The sequence below is a fragment of the Trichosurus vulpecula genome, chromosome 5 (genome assembly GCF_011100635.1).
Source record: "Trichosurus vulpecula isolate mTriVul1 chromosome 5, mTriVul1.pri, whole genome shotgun sequence".
Classification (NCBI taxonomy): domain Eukaryota; kingdom Metazoa; phylum Chordata; class Mammalia; order Diprotodontia; family Phalangeridae; genus Trichosurus; species Trichosurus vulpecula.
Window position 1 is genome coordinate 150,717,959 of NC_050577.1, and position 25,216 is coordinate 150,743,174.

Sequence of the window (25,216 nt, forward strand, 5' to 3'; positions counted from 1 at the left end):
TAACTGCCCCAGTGACTAGAACAATGTTCTGCACATACAAGGCACTTAATAATTTTTTTATTCAGACTATTTTTGAAGTGATTTCACTAAACCATGGAAGAGTTATTCCTTTTTAAAGAAAAGCACTTTGGTCATTTTAAGCATTCATCCCTTGTTCTAAGTTTACTCAGAGAAATAAAAGGCCTAATGGGCTCTTTATCCATTTAGACCTTCAGTTATCTATAATTATTCATCTTTATTCTCCTAAGTTAGTCATTAATTAATTAATTCAATAAATATTGGGCGTATATTATGTAAAAGATACCTTTTGGGGAGGGAAGAATAGATGTGACTGACAAGGAATAAAAATTAGGTCTTAATGAATTGCATTCTTTATATAACAAAGTTAGGGATTGTTGTTTCAGCAGAAGAAAGTGAGTAATGAGAATTCAAGCACAGTACATAAGGCTTTCAGCAGTAATTTTCTATTACAAATCATACCCAGAATCAAAAATATAAGTCACGTGTGTTCAAAAAATGGAAGAATTGTGGTAGAATGCTGGTCTGTTGTAATTCTAGGATGAGGACGCAGAAACAGGTGGGGAAGAAGATGCAAAACCAGAAGAACAGATAGAGGAAAATGCAAAACCGATGACAATTGATTCGCTGGTCCAAAAAACATTTCCAGAAGAACTGGAAAGATTTTTGCCCCCAGGGCCAAATGTTCACACTATGATTTTGGATTTCTCACAAGTCAATTTTATTGATTCAGTTGGAGTAAAAACTGTAGCAGGGGTAAGTATCTCTCCTTCCTTCCCCTTCTCAACAAGACAGCAATATTTGTTTTTATCACCAGATAAATCACTAAGTTCTCAATTTTTTGCTCCTTTTAGTTAATGTTCTGTACCTTTTGTCTGTAATGACAATCCATGCAAAATTATTTAGTTTTCTCTTTTCCCTATCTCCCATAGCAAATGTATATAAGTCAAAAAAAATGTAGTAATGCTGTAAAAGTGCATCTCAGCAAAGATGTTTTTATTGGGGACAAATAGAGCAAATGCAGGAATTTGTACATCTTAAGTACCGGAAGTGACAATTCAGTAGAAGTATCTCATATCCCTTCTCCTATCCTTAAAAGTCCTTGCTTGACCCTACTGTGCCCTCAAACTATTGTCCTCTATTCTCCTCCCTTTTTCTGCCAAACTCCTAGAAAAACCTATCTATTCTTGCTCCATTCCCTCTCTTTTCAGCTTCCTTCACAGCCCCCAAGTCATCTAGGTAGAGCCATGGATGGATCACTGCGCCTGGAGTCAGGAAGACCTGGGCTCAAATTCAGGTTCAGACACTAGCTGTGTGACCTTGGGCAAATCAGCCTCTGTTTGCCCCAGTTTTCTCAACAGTATAGGAATAATAAAAGTACCTATGTTACAGGGATTGTTGATCTGAGAATCAGAAAATATTTATAAAGCATTTAGCACTGTGCACAGCAGATATTAAACACTGCATAAATGCTTAATCCCCTTCTCATCCCCTCCCCTTCATCACTCAAATGAAACTGCTCCCTCCAAAGTTGCCAGTGATGTCCTATGTGACACATGGAATCATTATGTCTCAATCCTCGGCCTGCTTGGCCTCTCCGTAGCAGCAGACACCAGTGACCTCCCCCTCCCTCTTTTCTCCCATATCCTCCCTCTTTAAGTTTGTGTGTTATTGCCTTCCTTTAGTGGTTCTCTCGCCTTTCTGACCATTCTTCAGTCTCCTTTCTCGTATCATCATATTTGGCCCCTTAACTTGTGTGTTGAGCCCAAGGCTCCTTCCTGGGCCCCCCTTCTCTTCTTCCTCTACACATTTTCCCTTTATGACTTCATTGACTCCCATCATTCTGTCATCTCTAGCAGATGATTCTCATATTCAGGTAGGTATCCAGCTCTCATCTCTCTTTTGAACTCCAGTCCCAATCACCAACTGCCTATTATAGATTTTCAATTAGACGTCCTATAGGCATCTCAGATTCACCATGCCCAAGACAGAACCTCAATTAGCTTTGCCCCAAAGCCCACCCCTCTTCTATTGATTACACCACCATGCTTTCGACCATCCAGCACTGCAAGTCCCTGATTCTTCTTCCTCCCTCACGCCATTTAGCCAATCGTTTGCCAAGCCTGATGCTTCTGCTTGCACGTCTCTACATCCATCTCTTTCTTCTCACATGGTCGCCATCCTAGTGCAGGCTCTCATCACCAGTTGTCTGGACTATTTTAATACCCTCCCACTTGATTTCTCTGCCTCAAGTCTTTTCCCTCTCCAAAATTTCCTTCATACAATTACCAAACCTAACTTCCAGGTGTGACTATGCCACTCCTATAAATTCTAGTGACATCCTATTATATCTAGGATCAAATTTGTCCACCATCAAAATTCTTCACAACACGGCTCCTCCAATCTGCCTTATTGTACATCACTCCCCTTCAAGTACAGCACAGTCCAGCCAGACTGGCCTTCTCGCTACCCCTCACACACTACATTTTGTTTCCCATCACTGCCCCTTAGTATTAGATATTTTCTCTGCCAAGAACGTGATATGCACTCTCTCCTCACCTCTCAGAATCCTTTTACCTTCAATGTATCATTTCCTGCAAGAGGACTTTATTTGGCACGTGTTTTGTATATGTACATAGGCACAAGTACTTATATATGTACCTGATGTCCTCCTAAATCAAATGTAAGTCCCTTGAAGGCAAGGACTGTTTCATTTTCTTTGTATCTCAGTGCCTGATACATAGTAGGTGCTTAATAAATACCTATTGATTGATTAATTGACATAGAAATATATCAGTAGAAACTAAATTTATTTTAATACTATTACAGATCCTAAAAGAATATGGAGATGTTGGTATTTACGTATATTTAGCTGCGTGCAGTGGTAAGTAGACAAAAACCTGGGAGAAATTTTAGCATATTTTTTGGTTCCTTTGTTTAATAGATGTGTTTTGAAAAGTTTACTAGCTTTTTAAAGTTTTTAATAGCAAGTCATTTACCAAAAATCACCTTTAAAACCAGGTTTGAAAATTAACCACTCAGAAGTTAAAACTAACTATTTATCTGTGTATAGATACCTCCTCAAGGCTGGGTTGGGAAAAATATGGACTAATTCATCTTTGTTCTGGGCTGGTAAAGCTTTAGGAGTTATTTGAAGATGGCCATAAATATAAAATAGTTTCAATTTTATTTTTCTATTCAATAAACTCGGAATGTTTTGCTATTAACTGATTACCCTTTCTGTTTTACATCATGTATATCATATATAGAGATATGTACTTATATATTTACATTGTTTTTCATACACACACATTTAGAAATGATGCTCAAACATGAAACCTAAGGGATGAATTAATTTGCTTTTCTTCTCTTCCAGCCCAAGTTGTGAATGACCTCACTCGAAACAGGTTTTTTGAGAATCCTTGTGTAAAGGAGCTACTATTCCACAGCATTCATGATGCAGTTTTAGGCGCTAAAGTTCGAGAAGCCCTTGCACAGCAAGAAGCCTTAGCCCCACCTCCAGAGGAGGACTCGGAGCCAATCGTTGACCCGGAGACATAGAGGAGGCATTAAACACCTAGCATTATAAAACCTCTTGTGAAACTAGGTAGACATTTTGAAATACCAAACATTAAGGATTCTAACTTTTGTAGGTAAATTCTATTAGTTGAGAACTGCTTGACTTGGAGGGTGAATGAAGCATCTCAAGATGTGTCACTTGTATTTTTTCTATCCAATCATTTCCCAAAAAAATTACTCAATCTCTTCTGCAGCTTTGTGCATAGAAAATACATCTACTGCTGTATACAATTGGTATATACAGTGTTCCTTTCTAATGAGGATGAGCTCCTGCCAGGTGAGTGGAGGTGTATTGGTTGATTTTTCAATCTGATCAGATAGCCTTCTAATAGACATGACTGAATGGCAGAGAAAAGCATACTTTGCTATTCAAGTACTTTTTTAAAAACAAAAGTAGAACACTTCATTATGTAACAAAGCATAAATGAGTGAAGTAGGTAGGTACAGTTTGGTACCTTTCTCGGCAATATAGGTTATCAGTCATAGCTTAATTTGACCCTGGTTTTGTCCTCAGATTTTAAACACTTCTTTCAACTCATCCTGAATCTTTACACTCAAAGCGGAAATTCCTTTCTGGCATGTTATAGTAGCTGGGCTACGGTAGGCCATGTTGCTACCTACAGCTCTTACTTATTACTCTACTTATCACTGTGATGAGACCTATTTGCTTGCTGGCATCGAATCAGGTGAAAGGCCTTAGAGCAAAGGGAGCACATTTCCTGACAACAGTGAGCTTTCCTCTTCTAATTCCCTGGTGTCTCCCTTTCTCAGCCAGCCTAACAAGAAATGCCAGATTAAGAGATGTCTGTCCTTTGGTTTCTAGCTTTCCTTCTTCTCCAGATTAGTATATAGCAATGTGATATTGCTGGTCTACGTGAAATCTTAAATCTTCTCCCCTTACTTCAAATCAAAATATTTCTTAGTCACTTTACTACTGCTACTTCCACCTACCCTAACTTGGTATCCTTTGGTATCTTTTTGTATTGTCTTTTCCTTAGTAACCATAATACACAAGATCAGATACATCTGCTTTCTGATACAGACTGCCTTCTGAAAGAGCATGTAGTTACAAAATTTCAGTTTATTCTAGAAACCGTCTTCTAAAAGGTCTGTCATCTTTTTCAGCATCAGCAATTCAAACAGAACTTAATAAGGATTTTAAAGAGAGATGTGATGTGGTTTGGACCACATATGCTTTAGCACCAATAAAGGTCTTAAAGCAGTACCTTGCACATTGTAGGTGCTAAATATTTGTTGACTGGTTAACTATTTGATTCCTTTACAGTATTTTAACCTTTTCTGCATTTTTTATTTCTGTATCATATTATTTCTATTCTTTGTTTTTAACACAATTCTGACGTGTATATAAAAACTGTTGGAGAAGGTCCTGTGTGAGGGGAGGGGAATGTATTTTACTAAAATCAGTTATTTTTGTTTCTTCAAATCTGTTACACCCAAAATTCAAGGTCCCTTCTTGGGTAAAACGTTTATGCAGGATCATGGGATATATTAAAATTACCTATTTTTACAGCAAATGGGATATATTAAAATTACCTATTTTTACAGCAAGTGGGATTTAGGGATTTTGCTATACGGGGGGCTTTATTTTCTTTATTGCTTTGATACTCCAAGACATTTAAGTTGCTACTTCTATGGCTTTCCGTACTTCATATCATTCTGCCTTCATATTTAGAAAGTCATGGATGATTTTTAGGTTAATATTACCCAATTTCTGTTCCAAGCAATTTATTAATGGGTTTGGGGCTCTCCCCCACCATTGCAATCTAGAGGATTCTTGTAGTAAGGATAGACCTGTGACAAAAGTAGTCATCCAATACAGCCTGCCCAAGTCCTAGTCCAAGTAAGGTTACCATTGCTGATCTATACAGAAGTATGGGTATGATGTCAGTGTATGAATGCATGTGACTTTCAGCAAGAGGCAGAGAATTCTCAGTCCCAGACAGACGCTTCCTCTACACAGTCTTGCAGGTAGCTGGTGGGAGGGTTGTCATCAGTAATGAGCAATTCACATTTATATTGTGCTTTACAGTTTACAAAGTGCTTTCCTTCTAACTCAAGGTAGGTAGAGCATTTTCCCCATTTTGCAGAACAGAAAACTGAACCCAAGAGGTTTATTGAAGCACTGGTATCATGGAAACGCTGTTCAGCTTGGAAACATGATCTCGATGGGCTCAAAGTGCAGCTCTGACACTGTGATCACGGGCAAGTCTCTTAAGATCTCTTGAACCTGTTTCCTCAGCTGAAAAAAAAATATTATACACATCTTGTATATGTGTTCTATTTCCTTCACTAGGCTGTTGTAAGGATAAAATGAGATAACATATACAAAGCACTGTGCAAACCTTAAAGTGCCATGTAAATGTCAGCTATTAAAGTTACTCGCTCACCACACAGCTAGCACATGGTGGAACATGTCTTTATAGACGTTTAATACTCTCCATACCATCCATGCTGCCTCTCAGAGCTCAAGCACACGAGGATGGATATGGTTCCTCTCTGGGTCCTCCTGTATGCTGCTTATTCCTGCAGACTTTATTTCAAATACTATATCCTATGTACCTCCTTATTCATGTAGCTGCCTCTACAGAAATGAAGAAAAATGTGATTTCTGTATGTGATAACTGACATTTTTGGTATGGGAAGTATATTGTCTTCCCAGGTATGTGTGTCTAAAGAATGGGAGGAGGCAATAAATTAAATTTGGCCCCGGTGATGGGGGGTGGGAGGGGTTTGTGTCTCTGTGTGTTGTGGGGGAGGGAGGGAAAGGGAGGGTTGTGTGCCTTTGTGTGGGGATTGGGGGAAGGGGTTTGTGTCTACTTCTGTGTGCCCCTACGTGGGGATGGGAAAAAATGTCTGCCCAAGTAAGGGGTGAGAGTGTGTGTGTGCGTGTGTGTGCGCGTCTGCCCCTTTAAAGGTAATAATGCAGTTTCAACTGTGAAATCATACAAGACTGCATGACATTTGACTACGTCTGCTATAACCAATACAAAAATGCTCTGGGCCTTCTTAATACCTGTATACTTTCAACAAGATACTTAGGAGGAATAGTTGCCTTGGTGTGTCCAGATTCCTGCTAATGTAAGCAAGAGCTTAGGACAGATGAAAGTAGTACAAACTATTTAAAACACAGCAAGGTAAAATAACAACTGTAATACTGTTTTGAAATACCTCAAGTCAAAACAATATAATACTGTTAAAACATTCAAAAGCCAGCAATATTCCAAGTAGCCTACCTGCTTAATCATTTCTCAAAGCAGGGTCTATACTGACTATCCAAATGACTGGGTATAATCTATGCTCACAGAAGCACATGGGAATAAGAATGGCTCATAATTCTTCCGATGTACCTTACATTTTGTATAAGAAATGTTTTAAAAAGTGTATAAAACAAGTTTTTATACACCCACACCATTTTAAAGGTATTAAAGAAAATGTAGTAATTATAAGTATCTATACTGACTCTTCTTTGGAAGAATTTTGTATTTTGAATTAACATCCACTAATTTTAGGGACTTTGAAATGTGGGTTTTCATACGTCATTTTTTCAGTGGGATACACCTGTACTGTTGAGATATTCACCTATGTTGGTCTTTTTTTTTTAATTGTCCATTCTTGAATATTTACAGGTACGTCCCAGTTTTCGTTGTAATATGGTCTTAGAAACATTCCCAAAAAATGGATCAAATATTCCCAAAGGAAGAGGTTTTTTTTTTTTTTAAATCAGGTGTAATATATCTGACCAAAGGCTCAGCTTTAATTAAAACTTACCAATGGCCAGCTGCATGTCATAAAAGATACAATACAAAATATTACTTGTTAAGCTGTTAACTATTATTTGGTAAAAACCATCAACATCTTAAAATAATCAGTTGCCTCCTTGATATCTGAGAAGTTGAATTTCTACTTTAGAACCAAAGACAAAAATTGTTCAGAACCTATTTCAACTTTCTTTCCATTACAAGCAAAAGCTTCCTTATAACATCTCCAGATGAGCTTAATGCTGACTTTTGCATTTATTATTAGAATCTAACATCATATAGGTATATGTGAAAAATTGTTGAGAACATGCCCTAATTGTAAATTTACTTAAATCAGAACACTACAAAGTTCAGGTATTCTGCTTATTCCATACACTTCTTCAATCATATATGATATTTTCAGTTTAACCTGCTATTGGCTTACTTTGTTTTACAATTCAAAAAAGGTACAGGGCAGGGGGAATGACTAGAAGTAGGAAAAAGAAAAGCAGGATTTGTCTGATCCTTTTTCTGTGTGAAGCATCAAGAATGAAAATCATGGTTGAGCTTCAAATGTCAGTATATGATACCTTTTTAATTTTTAAAACTATGTATAAAGCAGTTTCCTTTTTTTCTAATTTTTTCCTTGTGAATTTAAAATAGATTTGGCTACTGGATACCTGTGTTGTTGTTGGTTTTTTCCCCCCATAGTTCATAGGCTCATAGATTTGGAGCTGAAAGCAACCTTGAGGGTCAACTCTTTGAAACCCCACCCCCACCCCTTTAACCCATTTTACAGAGAAGAAACTCAGGACCAAAAAGGCTATGAAACTTGACCAAGTTTAAACAGATAGATATGAACTTCAAACTCAGGTCCTAAGTAACATACAATTAAAATACCTGTCCATCTTTTTTTCTTGCTGAATAAGCTAGTTGCAAAAATTACTCTAAAATACCTAATTAAGGACCTTCAAAAGTACCTGCAAGCTCTCCAAAATGAATTTTAATTGTTAAATCATAGCATCACAGACTGCAAGAGCTGCAAGGGCCATAAAATCCAACTAGACTTTAACAGTAATTGCTTCTACATCCCCAACAAGGGATCACCCTGCCTTTCTTTGAAGACCTCCCAACAAAAGCGGGGGAGGGGGGGTTCCCTAAGACTTTAGAATAGCTTCAATTTCACAGGAAATTTTTCCTTATATGGAGCTGAAATTTAGCTTTAAAGCCTCCATGCAGATAACAGAACAGCAGGATGGCTTGGGGGATGAGGGAAGACACTTGGTGAACCACAGCAGGGAGACCTACAGCTCTGAGCAAGAGACAATCTCTCCAGCCAGTGTAGTTGAGGGACTGGCACTTTGAGACTCCATCAACCTACATCACTTGCCAGCTTATTTATACAGCCAATTGTGGATTATCCAAAGGTGAGTGATACTGTTAGGGATCTTGTTCTGCCTTGTCACTCTAGTCAAAGGCTTTACATTGAATGACTCTAGTCATTCCATGGCCTATCAATACCAACTGTAGAAAACCACTTGATATCAAGTACTCCCCCTTCATGTTAAAAGAAAAAAAATATGTTCAGAAGGAGAAAACCTCGACATGCTACCAAACCCACCACAGTGGTTCCTATTTTTATATCCTGATGACACCAAGACCTAAAGTGACTGTGGTATCAAAAAAAACAGAAAACCTTTTAATAATCTTTCTGTAAACTTTTTCCCCTTTTATTTTCCTACACAAAAAGTGAGTCTAAAAAAAGAAAAAAACAAACTTTGGAAAAAGTTTATTTGTATATTAAGCACTAATTATGATGGTTAAACAGGTCTATGTAACTGAGATTTTTCTTTGTAAGAACAAGTTATTCCAATTGAGAATTAATTGAGAAGCAATATACTTTGGAAATTTCCAATGATTAGTTGTATGTCATGTAACGGGGAGTAGCACTGAATTTGGCATATGATTTGATGACCTTATTCACAGCTTCCAAGAAATCCTTCTCAGTGGCAATTTTTCTTCGTGCTCTGATTGCAAACATCCCTGCTTCAGTGCAAACACTTCTGATTTCAGCACCTTTCAAATATAAAAGTAATTTTATTCAGATACTGAATAAATACAAAGTGGACAGAATAATCAAGCAATGAGTAGGACTATTCACTTACCAGTGCTATTGGGACATAGCCGTGCTAACAACTCAAATCTTATATCTCTTTCAACACTCATTGAACGAGCATGAATCTTGAAAATATGTGTCCGACCCTAAAAACAGAGAAATAAACGTTGCTAAAATCACAGAAATGTTGCGGGGGAGGAGGAGGAAGTACTTCTAAAGTAAAAATAAGTTTCTTACCTCCAGATCAGGTAAGCTAAATTCAATCTTTCTATCCAGTCTCCCAGGCCTCATCAATGCTGGGTCCAAAGTATCAGGTCTGTTGGTGGCCATCAGTACTTTAATATTACCTCGAGGATCAAATCCATCCAGCTGATTGATAAGTTCCAACATGGTCCGTTGCACCTCATTGTCACCCCCAGCTCCATCATCAAAACGAGCACCTGAAAAGGGTGAAAACTATTAGGCTGCATTGGCAAAAACAGTATTTCATAAAAGGTAGATACTATTCTATAATTTGATCAAGTTTACTTTCTGTATTCACTATGTTGGAAAAAGGCATGCAAGAAAAATAGTGCTCAATATACCAACAAAAAATCTTGCAAACTATGTATCATTTATAGTAAATATATTCCAAAGCTGGTAAATAAATTTAGCCTATTCCTGTGTTTTTTGGCTCCATTCTTTTCTTCTTCTCAAAGACAGGGTTGAGACTTCACAAATTCTAAAATCATTCACATGTCAACATGGAACATTATGCTTAATATTCAAATTCCTAAGGGAATAATAGGTCAATTTCTTCCCCCTTCTCCCCTACTGAAGAACAGGTATATCTCTTTAAAATAAATCTTGTTTCAACATGAAGCTTTATTCAACATAAAATTCCTATAAATAGGTGCATTTGAAATGGCCTGATAAACAAAATTTCCATTTAAAAATTACTTTTATTGTGGAACATCTGAATACATATCTGGATATCATTATAACATGGAAATCCTGTATAAAGCGTACTAACAATGTATGTTGTATTGTCTTCCTAAATTACTGAACATCTCCAGCATGGTAGGCACAGTGGAAAGTGTTCTAACTCTTCCACTTTACTGCTGTCAGTACAAATAAGGGGTCAAACTAAATGGTCTTCCAGGTCCCTTCCAGCTCTAAATCTATGATCTTAGGATCTTTTAAAATTTCTAATACAGCAGAACATTGTTATAACACAACTTAGAACTGCATAAATCTGAATATATCCCAACTTAAGTCAGGTGTGGCCCTTCCCCATCACAAAAAATAGTTCTCTAAAGCTCTCTAAATTCTATATGTAATATAAGGAATGGAATAACAGGGTAGCTTTTTAAAATTAATAGTGGAAAAAGCAGCTCAAGTCACATAAGCATGCAGCTATAAATACTAATGGAACCCTGAAATGGAACTATACATAAAAAAAGTCAAGTGTAAATTAATTTGTAAGTTGGACATTAGTAAAACTGTGCATAACACTAGCATTACAGAGAGGTCTCACTGTTAATTTAAGTGATTCTCACCATTAAATGGTTCATGGTATGCTAAGCTAAGTATTAAAGAGCCTAGTACACTTAGAAGAAGAAAAAGGCCCTTCTCTATTAGTTATTTCAAGAAGCTTATATAAATACAGTCTATTCCATTTTTTCTTATGTAATTCTCTTAAAATATTAGTCTTCACAGAGGTATGTATCTCAAACATGTTAGAGCTGATAAATAAGTTAGTATACAGCACAGTTTATATACTATAAAGATTTCTATATTTTCACCTTATAACTCTTGCAAATTCTGACCCCAAAGTAGCTTTCTTAAATATTACTCATACCTCCAATAGCATCAATTTCATCAAAGAATATAAGGCATGCTTTTTTGGTTCTGGCCATTTCAAAGAGTTCACGGACCATTCGAGCCCCCTAGTGAGAAAAAGATGAGTTGAGACACATAACTCAGAGTCAGCTTAATAAAACCTTAAGCATAACCCAACAAAAACAGTGCTTCTATCAGCTTCCTTGAGGCCCAAGTACAACACCTTCTTTCCGGGATTCATCTAATCATCTACACAATACTATTTTCATGACCACGTCACCTATTAAAAGCAGGTAATACCTCTAAGTATGACACAGGTCAGATTAATGTCCCTTAAAAAAAACCCAAACCTGGACCAAAGTCCACTTATGACATACGATATTCTATACATAAAAATTCCAATAAATGGAACTCCTGCCTGGTATTCACTGTTATGTAATTTTACCTATAGTGATCAGTGATAGAAGCTGTTTCCCCTTCCATAATTCTCAATCCCTACCTACACCTACAGTATAAGTTTCTGAATTCACAAATTCATCACTGCCACATAGACCACTCAAAGAACCAATGATAAAGAACGAAGAGCCCAGGCTGTTTCATACAGCTAGAATTGTTAACACTGTATATAAACAATGATTGCTGGAGTGAGATATTACTTTAGCCCCTTTCTCCTTGTACTTGTATTGCATTTCTGGTGTATTTGCTCTAAATACCAGAATCACAGAAAGCAGCATCCTTCGACTGGTTCCAAGCGAGCACGTGCTGCTCCAAAATTACTGGAAAGTATGATTAATTAAAGCAGCATAGTTTCTGAGTTGCTTAACTACACAATGCAATTATTAATCATTCAATAATTGTCTTGTTCCAGGCCCATAGAAGTGATCCAGGTAAATAGTTTTTCCTTTTTTATACTCTGCATTATAAATCTCCTGCCAGATCTGTTGCTTTGTTCATAATAAATTAACTTTACCTCTCCAACATATTTCTGCACAAGTTCAGATCCAATAACTCGGATGAAGCAGGCATCTGTCCTGTTAGCAACAGCACGAGCACAAAGAGTCTTTCCCGTCCCTGGGGGACCAAAAAGAAGCACACCTTTGGGGGGTTCAATTCCAAGGTTAACAAACCTCTCTGGCTGCAAAGACAAAAGTTTAATACTAATGCATAAGGGAGAATTTTGTATATGCTTATTTAAGACCAAAGTTTTAAAAACTAAATCTTATGTACTTTATCTACATGAGAAATTTTATCTACTCTCTGGCCTTGGATGCAAAGAACTGTCACATTATTATGTAGTCTATATAACATCATAAAGTTGTTCTCACTGTTCACAATGTCAAGGTGAAAGTAGTTTAAAAACTTACATTTCATGCTAATTTTGATAAAATTTTAACAGAAAACTTAGTACCTTTTCTCTATTTTAAGTAGCCCAGCTTCATATGATGTCCAATTCTCAATATTATGTCTAACTTTCCAATTTAATTTAAACCCATTTTCTATTGCTATCTTTAGAACAATTACTGGTTTTGCTCCACAATAACCCTTTAATACATCAAAAGGTAAGTAATATCTTAATTTCTCATCTTCAAACAAACAATTCCTTCAATTTTTTCATCATATGCCCCCTCCTCAAAACCTTTAAACCTTCTCCTGCTTTTCATCTGGACCATATCAACCTTCTTTTCTTCCCTACTTCAAAGGATGTTTGTTTTTTTTTAAACTGCTTACACTATGAAGAAAGAAATCATTAAATTACAGAGCCTCAAAAAATGGCTACATTCAATCATCACTTCATGCAAAACAATTTAAAGCTGAATAGAAATACCACGTACATGAAGCAATGGGGTTTCAACGACTTCTCTTAGCTTCTCAATCTGTTCTTTGCAACCACCAACATCACTGTATGTGACATCAGGTTTTTCTTCCACCTAAGAGGGAAAAATATACAATATATTTTAAAATTTCACTTCTGTGACCTACTTAAAAATATAGACCATAACCCAAAAGCGAAACTTGAAGCAAATACGGACTTCAATAAAAATGAAACTTGTAGCCTTGGAACTCCCAAACAACCTAAATTTTACTGTGTTGTTAGGAGTAGGAAAATATGTAAGCTGATCAATAGTTTGCAATGCACCCTTTTTTTAGACTACTTTGCAAGACTACTAACCCGTTTAAGAGAAAGTTCACAGGTTTTGTTTTAATACATTAATGTATATATATGAACAGTCTGCCAGTCACAAATTTCAGTTTTTCATGATGGATGCAATTATACTTCAAAGAAAATGAGACATTTTCTTTCCTATCTCATAGTAACTTACCTGCATCATGGTAACTGTTGGGTCAATCTTGGGAGGCAGGGGAATGTGAATTTGATACTTATTTCTGTCCACACTGAGGGAGAAAAACAAAAAGCCTCACTCAGACATTCTCTAGTGGTCAGAAAAAGAAGCCAACATGCTTATATTGAGCTCTAACATGGTTTGGTAGACTAAATACAGATGAAGAAAAGAAGCATAAGTCAATATTTGTTAAAATAATTCTATGGCCTTAGGCAAGTCAAACAAATCTCCATTTGCCACAATCCTGACCTTACATAGTGCATTTGTTGTAAATAACTAATTATGACTGAAATTTTATATTGGAATATAATTTTCCAAATATTTTCCTAATGAGTAATCCGTAACGACAAAAACAAGCTGAAATTTCTTAATATTTTGATATATTTTACTTCTGTATAGCACTTTAAAAATGTTTAATAAGGACTCAGTATCATCTATTATTTCATCTGATCTTTAAAACAACCCTTTAAGAAAATTAAGGCAGAGACAAAAAACAATCAAATGGCCTTCCTAAAATCACCCAATTATTTAGTGACAGTGCTGGGACTGGAATTTATTCACATCTAACTACCATGTCATATGAGCACCAAAATCCTTTTATCTTGGCTAGGTCAAACTATATAAGTGACTTGGTAAACTAAATTACAAAGTCCTTATCCTTAAGCTTTATTCCTATATTGACTCTTTTTGGTATTTAGAGCCATCACTGAGATATAACCAATCAGCTTGGGGATAGAGGAATGGGAGCAAGTAGAGGGATTCAAATAAACAAATATGTAGTATCTACCTAGTGGGTGCTAGGGGGGTATGCAAAGATGAAAAACAGTCCCCTCCCCTCATGGTACTTATCATTTCAAGGGTAAGGTGTGACAGGAAGGAGAATGTAACACGTCTACTATAAAGCATAATGTGAGATCAGAGGAAAGCTCTAGGCAAAGAGCTATAGGGGGAAAGGAAGGAAATAATTATTTAATAAGTGCCTACTGCCTACCATATGCCAGGCACTGTGCTAAGCAGTCTTCAAATATCTATCTCAATTGATCTCCACAACAACCTTGGGAAATAGGTACTGTTACATGATCCCCAATTTGCAACTGAGGAAACAGGCAAACAGCAGCCAAATGACTTGCTCAGGGTTACACAACTAGTAAGTATCTGGGGCCAAATATAAGCTCAGGTCTTTGTGACTCGAGGGCCAGAGCTCAATCGCCTGCATCACCTAGCTGTATCATAAGCATGATAACAGAAGGGTCTTGGAAGAGACAGGACCTGAGTCAGGATTTAAAAGAAAGATTTCAAGAGGCAGAAACAAGTCTGCTTATTGTCAGCATAGGATATAGCTTTTACAAACACATAAAGAATGTACAGAACAAAATTGAGAAATTTTTCCATTCTGGCTAGAAAGTGGTACATGAAGGAGAGTAGTATAAAATATGGCCAGAAAGGCAGGTTGGAGGCAGAGTATAAAGATCTTCTATACCAAGTTAAGAAGTTTGTATTTTACAGAGGCCACAGAGTCATTAAAGGCTTTTCAGCAGGGACATGATATGGCCAGACCTGTGCTTATCTCGGGAAAGCAATACTGTAGAGGGAGAATCGGAAGATTTAGCAACTGTTTGGATGTAAGGGGTGTAAAGAAGAAAGAGTCAAAGTTTATTCTGATGTTTTGAGCCTGGGTGATGGGGGTATCAGCAAAAGAAAACAGCAAAGTAGGGAAGAAAAGCTGGGAGATGAGTTCAGTTTTAAGCAGCACAAATTTCAGATGCCACCAGGACATGTAAATAAAACGTCCAACAGCTGAAGATGTGGCACTCAAGGGAAAGATTAGAGCTGGATATCCAGATTCAGAAGCCATCATCATAGGAGTAAGTATAGAGAAAAGGGATGTGGAGAAAGTCTTTAGACACAAGCACACAAGAGGGCAAGAAACCTACAAATCACCAAAGGAAACAGATCAGAATGGAAGGAGAACCGGGAGAGTGTAGACTCTTGAAAGCCAAGGAGCTGGTTAATGGTGTCAAATGCTACAAGTCAAAGAAGATAAGGACTGAGAAAGGGTCATCTGATTTGGCAATTAAAAGGTCACTGCTCCACTGGAGTAATAAAGTCATTGCACTGATCACAGTTCTCAAAGCTTTCAAACTTGTTTGTGTTTACAATATTGTTGTTACTATATAAATTGTTCTCCTGGTTATGTTCATTTCATTCTTTAGCAGTTTACAAAAGTTTTCAAAATTGTTCACTTTTATAATACTAATGTTATAGAATAAACTGGGTCAATGATGAAACATGTAACCTATCACAGAGAAGTGATGGATTTAGGGTACAGAATACAAACACACACATCCAAGTATATGTGTTTCTCTATACAATCATCAGGGATTTGTTTTGTTTGACTGTGCTTATGTTACAAGAAATTTGTTTTTCTTTTGTTTTCCCAATGGAGTAGGGGATGAGAGGGAAAGAAAACATATTTCTGTTATTTTTTTCTTAAATACAGTTCGGGAGCTGTTGCCACAGACTTGGAATGCTGCATGCACTTTCAGATATGATCACTGTGTGATTAGTTTTACTTAATTGTTTTAGCTGTGAGAGACTTCTCATGAAGTAGAGGTGATAGGTAAAAAACAAAGCACATCAATAACACAATTTTTTTAAAGAAAGGGTCACTGGTGACCTTAGAGAGGGGAGTTTCAGCAGAAAGGTGGGGACCTACAGCAGACTGAAGGGATTTAAGGAGTTTGTGATGAAGAAGTATAAGCAGCAAGAGAAGGGGGAGACCCAACTGCAGTACTTCATTGATAATAATACTTGGTATGCAATGGCCTTGAATAAATTCATTCAAAATAAAGCGTGCACTGTGTCAAAGTATCTGTAGTGAAAGAAGAGAACAGTAAACAGACATCTTACCCAACTCTCATTCCTTCTTCAATGTCAGTAGGTGCTACCTGATCACTGAGATCCACCACAAACTTGGCAAACTGCTTCACATTGATAATATATTTTGGGTCCTCTGAATCAGCATTGATTATCTTTGTACACCTAGCACAGAAATACTTATGATTACAGCAAGGAAAGGATACCATACTGTAACAAGGTAACTGGTACATTCTATACTGTGAACATACCATACAAAAGTAAATTGAGACCTGAAGGTCTCAATTACTGAAAACTAAAACTGCAGAGTTAAATAAAGTAAATAAGATCAAAGGAATCATTTTCTCAAGATACCTTATGACAAACAATGTAAAACACAAGGCTGCATATCCTATTGACCCCAGTTCTAACAGCCTGAAATATCTCAAAGTGCTTTACGTATATTGTCACTTGGGCCTTGTAGCAACTCTGGAAATAGGTATTTCAGTTATGATTCTCCTTAATTTACAGATGAAGTTAATATCAGAGAGGCTTAAGTGATGTGCCCATTATCATACAGATAGTATCAAAAATGGAACTGAAATCTAGGTGTGCCTCTCTCTGAGGCCTGCACTCCTCTCTACACTAGGCTAACACTGCCTCTCCTCATGTCACAATGCTGCTCTTTGTAACAGAAGAAATCAATATATGTACATATTTACAATAATGAATAAAGGATATACTATATTTCCATAATTCTCTATACCCAGAGAAGATGGTAAAAATAAACTCAAACTTTATGAAACAAAAGACACTGTATAGAGAAAACAACCACTTTAACTAATTCACCTGACCAACAAATCAGAAAAATACCTGTGTAAAGAATTTATTTTTCTATCCTATTTTACTAAAAAGCTTCACTGTATAAAGTTTCTCAAGCCTGCTAAATCAAACAAAAAAACAATTCCTTTGTGTCAACAATTCCCAAGGGTTGACTCCAAAGAATTTCTGTAGAAAGCTTAACTTTCTTTGGATTTAGAATGAGACTCTTAATAGACAGTAATGTTATGTATCAGAGACTTCGTGAAGTTTAATAGACTTATCTTTAGACAAAATGAGTCAGGAACACATCAACAGCGGCATTAATACCTTGCAACCTGTAGTGGCTGTTCACTCTGGAGGGTCTGTTTATCTGCAGCCAAATCCCAAAGAGCTGGGGGAGCCAGGCCAGTGTCTGACTCTTTAATGCCTGGAAAGGAATATTAAAGTCACTGACGAGTGTTATATTAGCCTGCTCTGAAACAAGTATCAATCCATATTCTAAAAGTCAAATTTAAAATTTGTGATTGTAATATTTATTACATTTCAAATAACTTAAAACAATTTCACAATAAGATAAACTCCACGTAATAAAAATATTTCCATGCCGTAGACAGTAGTCTATTTGTTATAATAAAACCAAGATTCATCCGATGAAGTCTACTAAACTAGGATTTGGTCTAGAAAATGTCTATCTTAAGGAAAGTAGCTGTATCATAATACATAAGCATTGTAAACAGTTATATGAGACAGTGGAACAGACTGCTAGTTAAATAAAATGAAACTCAATTTGTTAAAAAAAAAAAAAAACAAGAATCCAGAAAATACACATTTAAAGAAAGTGAATTCTGAGTTCAAATTCCAACTCACACATCATTCCTGAAGAAAGGAGAAAACATACCAGTGAGCTCGTTGATTTTCTTAAGGAGTTGCTGGATGTCATCTTCTACCTGTTTGATCTGTCTAGAATAAGTGCTCTGGCCCTAGAACAAAAAAGTAATTCTAATTAGTCCAAACAACTATAACTTGTAAACTATAGCTAAAAATCCAATTTAGGGCGGGGGAGATCTACGATTTTATTATTTCTCACTGCCTCCAAGGTTATGATTGACAATATAATATCTGTATCATTTTCACACTATTCCCTCCAACTACAAATGCAGTCAAACCCTCTACTACTCAGGGTTATAAGCAAAAGTTGTGCCTTGCATTATCAAAAACTCTAGATGCCTTAACAATGCAAACTGGGCAAAGATTGACAACATATAGTAAAAGGTTATATTTTTCACTCATCTCTATATTATTAATGTAGAAATCAACATCTCCTATGTAAATTATGTCAAATTCCATTAAATACAGAAACATATAGCCTTGATTACATATAATAGGAAGTAATTTGTGTAATAATTTATAAAGAAAAGACAATAATTTCTTATTCTGAGCTACTTATAAAATCTCAGTATTTTACTATTGTGATATGATTGGCATCCAACTCATAAATACATACGTGTATTCACATCCTCTTCTTTCCCAAACCCCTACTTCTATGGAAGGTATGCCAACCCAAAGGCATGGTTAATTCACATATTAAATAATGTAATCTCAGGCAATAGTGTTATCACTATGGTTAAGGATCAAGTTAAGGATTAGTTCCAACAAGGCAATCCACAACAGTTTTAGTTTTCATGTCAGAACATAAAAATTGCCACATTATATATACGTGGCTCATCTAGTCCAGTGGTTCTCAAAGCATGATCTGAAAACAGATACGAATCCCTAAAACCCTTTCAGGAGATGTACAAAATCAAAATTACTGTCACAATAATACTAAGACATTATTTGACTCTCTTTTGTCATATGATGCAACCAAAATAACATAATAATATATTAAATGCAGAAGTAAATATGAGAATACAATTTGTCTTCTATGAAGCCAGACATTAAAGAGATTTACAAACACATGTAAAACAGTACCATTCTTCTTAGCTTTTTTTTTTATTTTGGAAAAGTTATTCTTCAAGGAAAATGTTATTTATGTTAATATGGAGTGGGTTTATTATTGGTTTTTTAAATGAATAAATATTATAAAAATGTATCCACTTTAATTTCTTTTTTTTAATTTCTAATACAGTAAAATTTGATAGCTATAACCCATATAAACAAAAAAGCTCTTTGAGGTCCTCAACAAAGAGTTTAAAGAGGTCCTTGAGACCAAAAAGTTTGAGAAATACAGATCTTACCCAATGTTCTCTCAAGCAGACATCAAATATATTGAAGCATAGCATGGATGTTCTCTAAGTTGTCAACACTAGAGGCTAAGAATATTGCTATTTTCTTCAATAGCCCCATTATGAGTCTATTCCTTTTATTTATCTAAACTTCCTTTGAATCTATATTTTTAGCTTACACCACCTCTTATGAGAGTTCCACGCATTTACTAGCCCACATGTGAAGCAATGCTATTTTTTTTAATCTCTTTCAAACTTCAACATATTCCCTTGTTCTAGTCACCTTGGTTTCAGTGACTACCACTAAGTTTTTTTTGTTTTTTTTTTTTTTTGCAGGGGCAATCGGGGTTAAGTGACTTGCCCAAGGTCACACAGCTAGTAAGTATGTCAAGTGTCTGAGGAGGGATGACTACCACTAAGTTTACTTTGCCTCCATTCCTAGTTCCCCACTCCCTCATGGTCTTATAGCCTCCAGTCACACCCCTTCTCTGTTTTTGTTCTTTCAGACTGAAAAGTCTCAAAACTTTGTTAGTCTATCAACATATGGCAGTCATCTCTGACCTCCTAAACCCTTAATCCTGCACTTGGCATTTCATACCTAGTGTTACCTGAGAACCAAAGGGTTTCACTATGCATTCTCTTCATCAGTTCATCTATACTTCATGTATCTGTAATTTTGTCAGTGGTCAAGGGTACTCTCCCCACCAAAGCAGATCACATATATCTTAATTACATGATGATCTTCAAGAGCTGCTGTAGCCAAAAAAATCCATCATTCTGTGACCAACCTGATGATGAGCCTCGCTAAGCTGGTCCTCAGGCAATACACCTATGAGCCATCCCTGAGCCTATACACAAAACCTTTTTAGGTTGGTAAGCCCTGCCAAAGCTTGCATTCTGCTGGCATAACTTTCAAAGACCCCATGTGATTTTACAACAAGCAGAGTAGGGCTTTCGTGAGATCTAGTTAATTTACAAAGGTACTAATTAAATCTAATATTGGAATCGATACCTAGCAGATCAACTCTTTATTTTTCCTACATACAGAGAAATATTAATTCCCTAGACTTGGTTTATTATCTCAAAGCCTCTTCAATCTCTATGACAACGCTGTGCCTCGAATGTTTGATGTAGAACTTTGGCAAAGACTTTCTGGAACCTGACATATCAATGTGCATACAATTTCTTCTTGTAAAGATCACATCTTCCTTTCAACAAATATGCCATTCCTCCTAGATTATTTTGGAGTAAGAAGTTAGTAATCATACCCTTTATTAAAGAGTCTATCCCTTTTTTTTATTCTTTGTTACAAAAGATGACTCACAGAGAAGGAAAAGAATACATGTGAAAGGGAGATGATAACAAAAGATACCAACAACCACCTTTTTAAGTTTGTCCAACATGAAAGTTCCCAGGATGACATCAGGAAACCTTTTCGTCATCATTAACTTAGTGAAGTAAGTAATGGTAAGGAATGTTTGCCAGAATGCAAATAGGACAAGAAATCTGTTCTTCTAGAGAAAAATCTATTATTCTGATAAGCTTAATCTACTAAAATGGCTGAGATCTGACTTGACATTATTCAATTTTTTTTTAAAAAAAACAGCATACCCTCTGATATAAAAGACTAAGGACATATTCAATGAAATTATTTTCAAGACTTGCCATGAGCTACCTATAAGTTTACTTTCATCCATACCTAAACATATGTGAAGTTTTTGTCTACTCAGAGAAAATATCCAAAAATAATTAATATTTTCAAACACAAAACTGAAAAATTAATTTCTTTTCCCTATTATCCACATGCTAATTATGCTTACTAAAGGGCAGTACCATATTACAACTCTGAGTTACACTTAACATTCCCATATTTTACAGTAATACAAGTAACTTACGTAAGTTTTCAACAAGGCAATATCACCCTCATCCAGTGCTGAAAGGACAGAGACAACATGTTAGCTTTAAGATCACAAAACAATAGCCGTGTTTTTATTTTTTTTAAGGGACTCATCTCAAGAAAAAAAATCCTTGGAATTTTAGTGAAAATTTCATTAGATACAACAGATCTAAGGATAATTCTTCACTTTAAATATGATCCACTTACATAAAACAATGATTATAGTTATCATTAAGGTACTGAACCCAAAGAGTAAAACTGCAAGTTGGTTGGTCAATTCCAACACAAATCTCTATGATAAAGTTTTCCAATAGGTGTCCTGGAAACTCCTTGGGTTCCCAGATTTAAAAGATGCTTCCAAGAAGAGAAAGGAGAAAATATGAAATAGGAGCTGGAAGAAGCACTCCTTTTAAAAGGTGCTAGGACTTACAGATATTTAAAAGTACGGGAGATAAGGCCAGGGTGGAAGAAAGGAACACATATGAGAAATATAGTATGAGTATGAGGTATGAGTGGAGCAGCAACAGTTTGATCAAAATAAAAACCTGGAAAAGACAAAATAAGGAAGCTGTTACTACAACTGGATATTATGCCCAAGGCAAGAGGGATCAAAAATCATTCTTGGTTATATGATACTCCATAATCTCCTAAAAAAAAAAAGTACCCCAGTTCTACCACTTGGTGTGAGGCACTGAGCAAGTCATTTAAGCTCTCTGGGAGCTTACTCTCCTCATGTGTAAAATTCCTAGATTTGGGGAAGAGTGGGGGGGTTGGTAGGGGAGTTTTAAGGTCCCTTTCATATCTAAATTGCAGGATCCTAGCCAGACAACAAATCATTATGACAGGAGCAAATAGCACAAAGCAAATGGGAAAGAAACTAGACATTCTCCAAACACTTCCACGAAAAATGACCTTTTTTAATGCTTTAGGGAACACTTAATGTGGCTACAATGAAAAGAAATCCTACCTTGGCTAAGAACGGATTTCCGAGAAAACTCCCTTTGACCCCTCCAGTCCCAGCCAGCAATAACCTTTTTCCCTGAAGACTTCCCATAGCACTTCGCCCCCACCTCACTCTAACACACTTGGGGATCAAACACCCCCAGGACCGTGTCATCCCCCAGCCCACCCCGGCCACACCACGAAGGCCGAAAAGGTGGTCGCTGTAGCCCTCCTGCTTCCTAACCAGGGCTCAGCGCCCAGTAGCCGCTCAATTCACGTTGGCTGGACAGATATGAATTAATGATGATCCCGGAGGGGGGAAGAGACCTCAGACATAGCATGAAATCACCTCCCTTAAAACAGGGGTAGGCCGGGACCCTCCCGGCGAGCCAGGGAGGGAGGCGAGGTCGGGGGAGGGGCAGAGCCGAGGCATCGGGGGCCGCGGCCTGGGCCCCAAGCCCTGCCCCCCCACCCCTGGGCTCCCTCTTTTCCTCTGCCCCTTCTCCTCCCCCGGCCGACCCGCGACAGACCTCTCCCATCCCCCGCTTTCCCTTCTCCCTGCCCACGCAGCTCCGCTCCGCTCACCTCGGATGGGCTTATCGTCCTTTTCCTCCTCTTTGGTTTTCCGCTGATCCGCACCTAGGTAATCCGGCATTTTGGGATTCGTAGCTACCTCGGTTCCTAGGAGCGATTACACAGCACCTTCCCCCGACTTCCGGCGGTCCTACCCCATTTCCGGTCCCTCTGTGGAACTGGGGCCGCAACTCATAGGCCCTGGCGCTGTTGGGGGCTTTCGGAGAGAAATCGGAACAGGCTCGGCCTGAGTTGGCCTCCTGCACTTGGGATCTCCCTGGGGCGTCCCATTCTCTCCGTCTGGGGCTGATCTGCCCGGTCCCAGGGGCCTTGGTCCAGGAGAAGCTCTGTTTGACCCCATCCCAGGCCAGCCTTTCTAACACTCAGAGCTGCCCCACATCGCTAACCCTATAGATCGCGAGCTCCCCACCATTGCAGGTCTTCAGGCAAAGTCTGGATGGCCACATGTCATGTGTCGTCAGTCAATTAGCATTCACTAAGCTACTATTATGTACCAGGCAATGTGCTAAGCATTGAGGATACAAACAAAGGGGAGAAAAAACCGTCCTTAGCTCAGTCTGGTGGAGGGGGGGGGGGGAAGAAATCAATCAACAAACATTTACAAAGTAGGAAATACAAAGATGAAATGAAACATTTTCTGCCCTCAAGGAACTTAAATTCTAAGCAGGATTTTTATTCGGATACCAGTGGGCCAGATGACATTTGAGGCCCCTTCCAGCTCTGACGGTCAGTGAATTTTAAAACCAGCTGATGAGCAATGTGAGGCAGCTAGGTGGCACAGTGGCTCAGAGCATGGTCTGGAGTCAGGAAGACTTAAATGGCCTCTGAAACTTACTAGCTGTGTGACCCTGGACAAGTCACTTAACCCTGTTGGCCTCAGTTTCCTCATCTGTAAAATGAGCTGGAGAAGGAAATGACAAACCACCCCAGTATGTTTGCCAAGAAAACCCCAAATGGGGTCACAAGGAGTTGGACAGGACTGAACAACAGTAGCGATGTGGCCCTCCAAGGAAAGACTTCTCTTGAGATTCATCCACTGTCCAAAGCTCCATCAGGGCAGGAGGTCATGTACAAGTATAGCCTAAACTACTGCATATAACTATAATAATCTATAATTTTATATGTAACTATGATAATCTATAATTCAATCCAACTAGCTTGTTTAAATTTCCTCATAATAGCACCTACCTCCCAGAGTTATTGGGAGGATCAGATTAGATACTAATTGTAAAGTGTTTAGCATGGCGCCTGGCGCATAGTAAGCACAATCTAAGTGGTAGTTTTTATTATTATTATTAAATAAGCTTTTATTATGCACAGCTACATGCAAGTCGCTGTACTAGCTACCTCAGATACAAATGCAAAAAGCAAAACAATGCCTGCCTTCAAAGGCGCCTTCAAGCTAAAGAGAGATGACTGCTTGTCACGGATGTGATAGAAGGGATATTTATTGAGGTGGCATTTGCACTGGATGGCCTCTGAGGTACTCCCAACTCAGAGATTCTGTGATACTTGATACTGGTTCTGGTTCTGTTGTAGAGAGTGACAGAGAAAATTTTTTTTTAATTAAGGGCCTTTAAACAGTCTCCCAGAAAGCCCTAAACTATATGCCAATCACTTTCAGATTCTGGGGAAGACAAAAACTTAGAAAGGATGATTCCTTTTCTCATGGATCTAGTTAACAATCTAGTAGATGAGTTAATTAATAGATAAGTAATTGTAATACGTATCACCTGATTAGTGGATTTAGGGAGGAGAAGAAGCTTCTTCAAGTGAGGGAGGGTGAAGAACAAGGAAGATCATTACTAATGGGAATCTTAAAAGACTTCACCAGAATTTGTGCTCTGTTTTAAAGAATGGGTAGGGATTCAACCCGTTCCCAAGGGAAAGAAGTATACTCCAGGCAAAAGGAACAGCATGACTAAAAGTAAGGAGTGGAGATAAGGAAGGAGAGGAGGTGAGGTAACAGTCTGGGAAAATACCTAGAAGTGGGACAGTCTCAGGGGTGGTGAACCTGCAGCCTCAAGGCCACATGTGACCCTCTAGGTCCTCAAGGTTGGTCCTTTGACTAAACTGAAACTTCACAGGATTTGTTCTGTTCTGTCCAATTCTGTCCACAGGTTCCCCAAACACTGGTAGTTCAAGAAACAGCAAGGAGCCAGTATCACTGGGTCAAAGAACGCATAGAAAGGAATAAGGTTATAGTAAAAAAAAAAAAATCCTAGAAAGGTAGGAAGCAGCCAGGT

At 37.6% G+C, this 25,216-nt stretch overlaps 2 protein-coding genes across 2 annotated transcripts in view; one reads left to right on the forward strand and one right to left on the reverse strand.

Annotated features, from left to right (window-relative positions):
* The window catches only part of SLC26A5 (solute carrier family 26 member 5), a 69,777-nt gene extending 66,076 nt beyond the window's left edge, over positions 1-3,701 (forward strand). Inside the window, exons 18-20 of the mRNA XM_036759982.1 lie at positions 559-774; positions 2,848-2,902; positions 3,395-3,701. Of these exons, the coding sequence (XP_036615877.1) occupies positions 559-774; positions 2,848-2,902; positions 3,395-3,579 (456 nt within the window). The 3' untranslated portion in view covers positions 3,580-3,701. The remainder of the gene's footprint in view (positions 1-558; positions 775-2,847; positions 2,903-3,394) is intronic.
* A 5,427-nt stretch (positions 3,702-9,128) lies between these two features.
* PSMC2 (proteasome 26S subunit, ATPase 2) lies at positions 9,129-23,426 on the reverse strand. Its single transcript, XM_036761706.1, has 12 exons — positions 22,962-23,426; positions 21,433-21,470; positions 18,211-18,292; positions 17,640-17,739; positions 16,545-16,676; positions 13,614-13,686; positions 13,125-13,220; positions 12,263-12,427; positions 11,312-11,399; positions 9,709-9,911; positions 9,521-9,617; positions 9,129-9,431 (listed from the first exon to the last, which is right to left on the reverse strand). Exons 1-12 carry the CDS (start codon positions 23,029-23,031, stop codon positions 9,274-9,276), a joined length of 1,302 nt encoding a protein of 433 aa, XP_036617601.1. The 5' UTR covers positions 23,032-23,426; the 3' UTR covers positions 9,129-9,273.
* Between the last annotated feature and the right edge of the window lie 1,790 nt (positions 23,427-25,216).

Bases quoted from the DNA above. Each gene is read 5' to 3' on its own strand.
- PSMC2 (XM_036761706.1), bottom strand. From the start codon at position 23,031: ATGCCGGATTACCTAGGTGCGGATCAGCGGAAAACCAAAGAGGAGGAA. The intron at 18,293-21,432 runs GTAAGTTACTTG...TTTTTGTTCTAG, and splicing joins TTGCCTTGTTGAAAACTTAC to GGCCAGAGCACTTATTCTAG. The intron at 12,428-13,124 runs GTACGTGGTATT...TTGTCTTTGCAG, and splicing joins TTGAAACCCCATTGCTTCAT to CCAGAGAGGTTTGTTAACCT.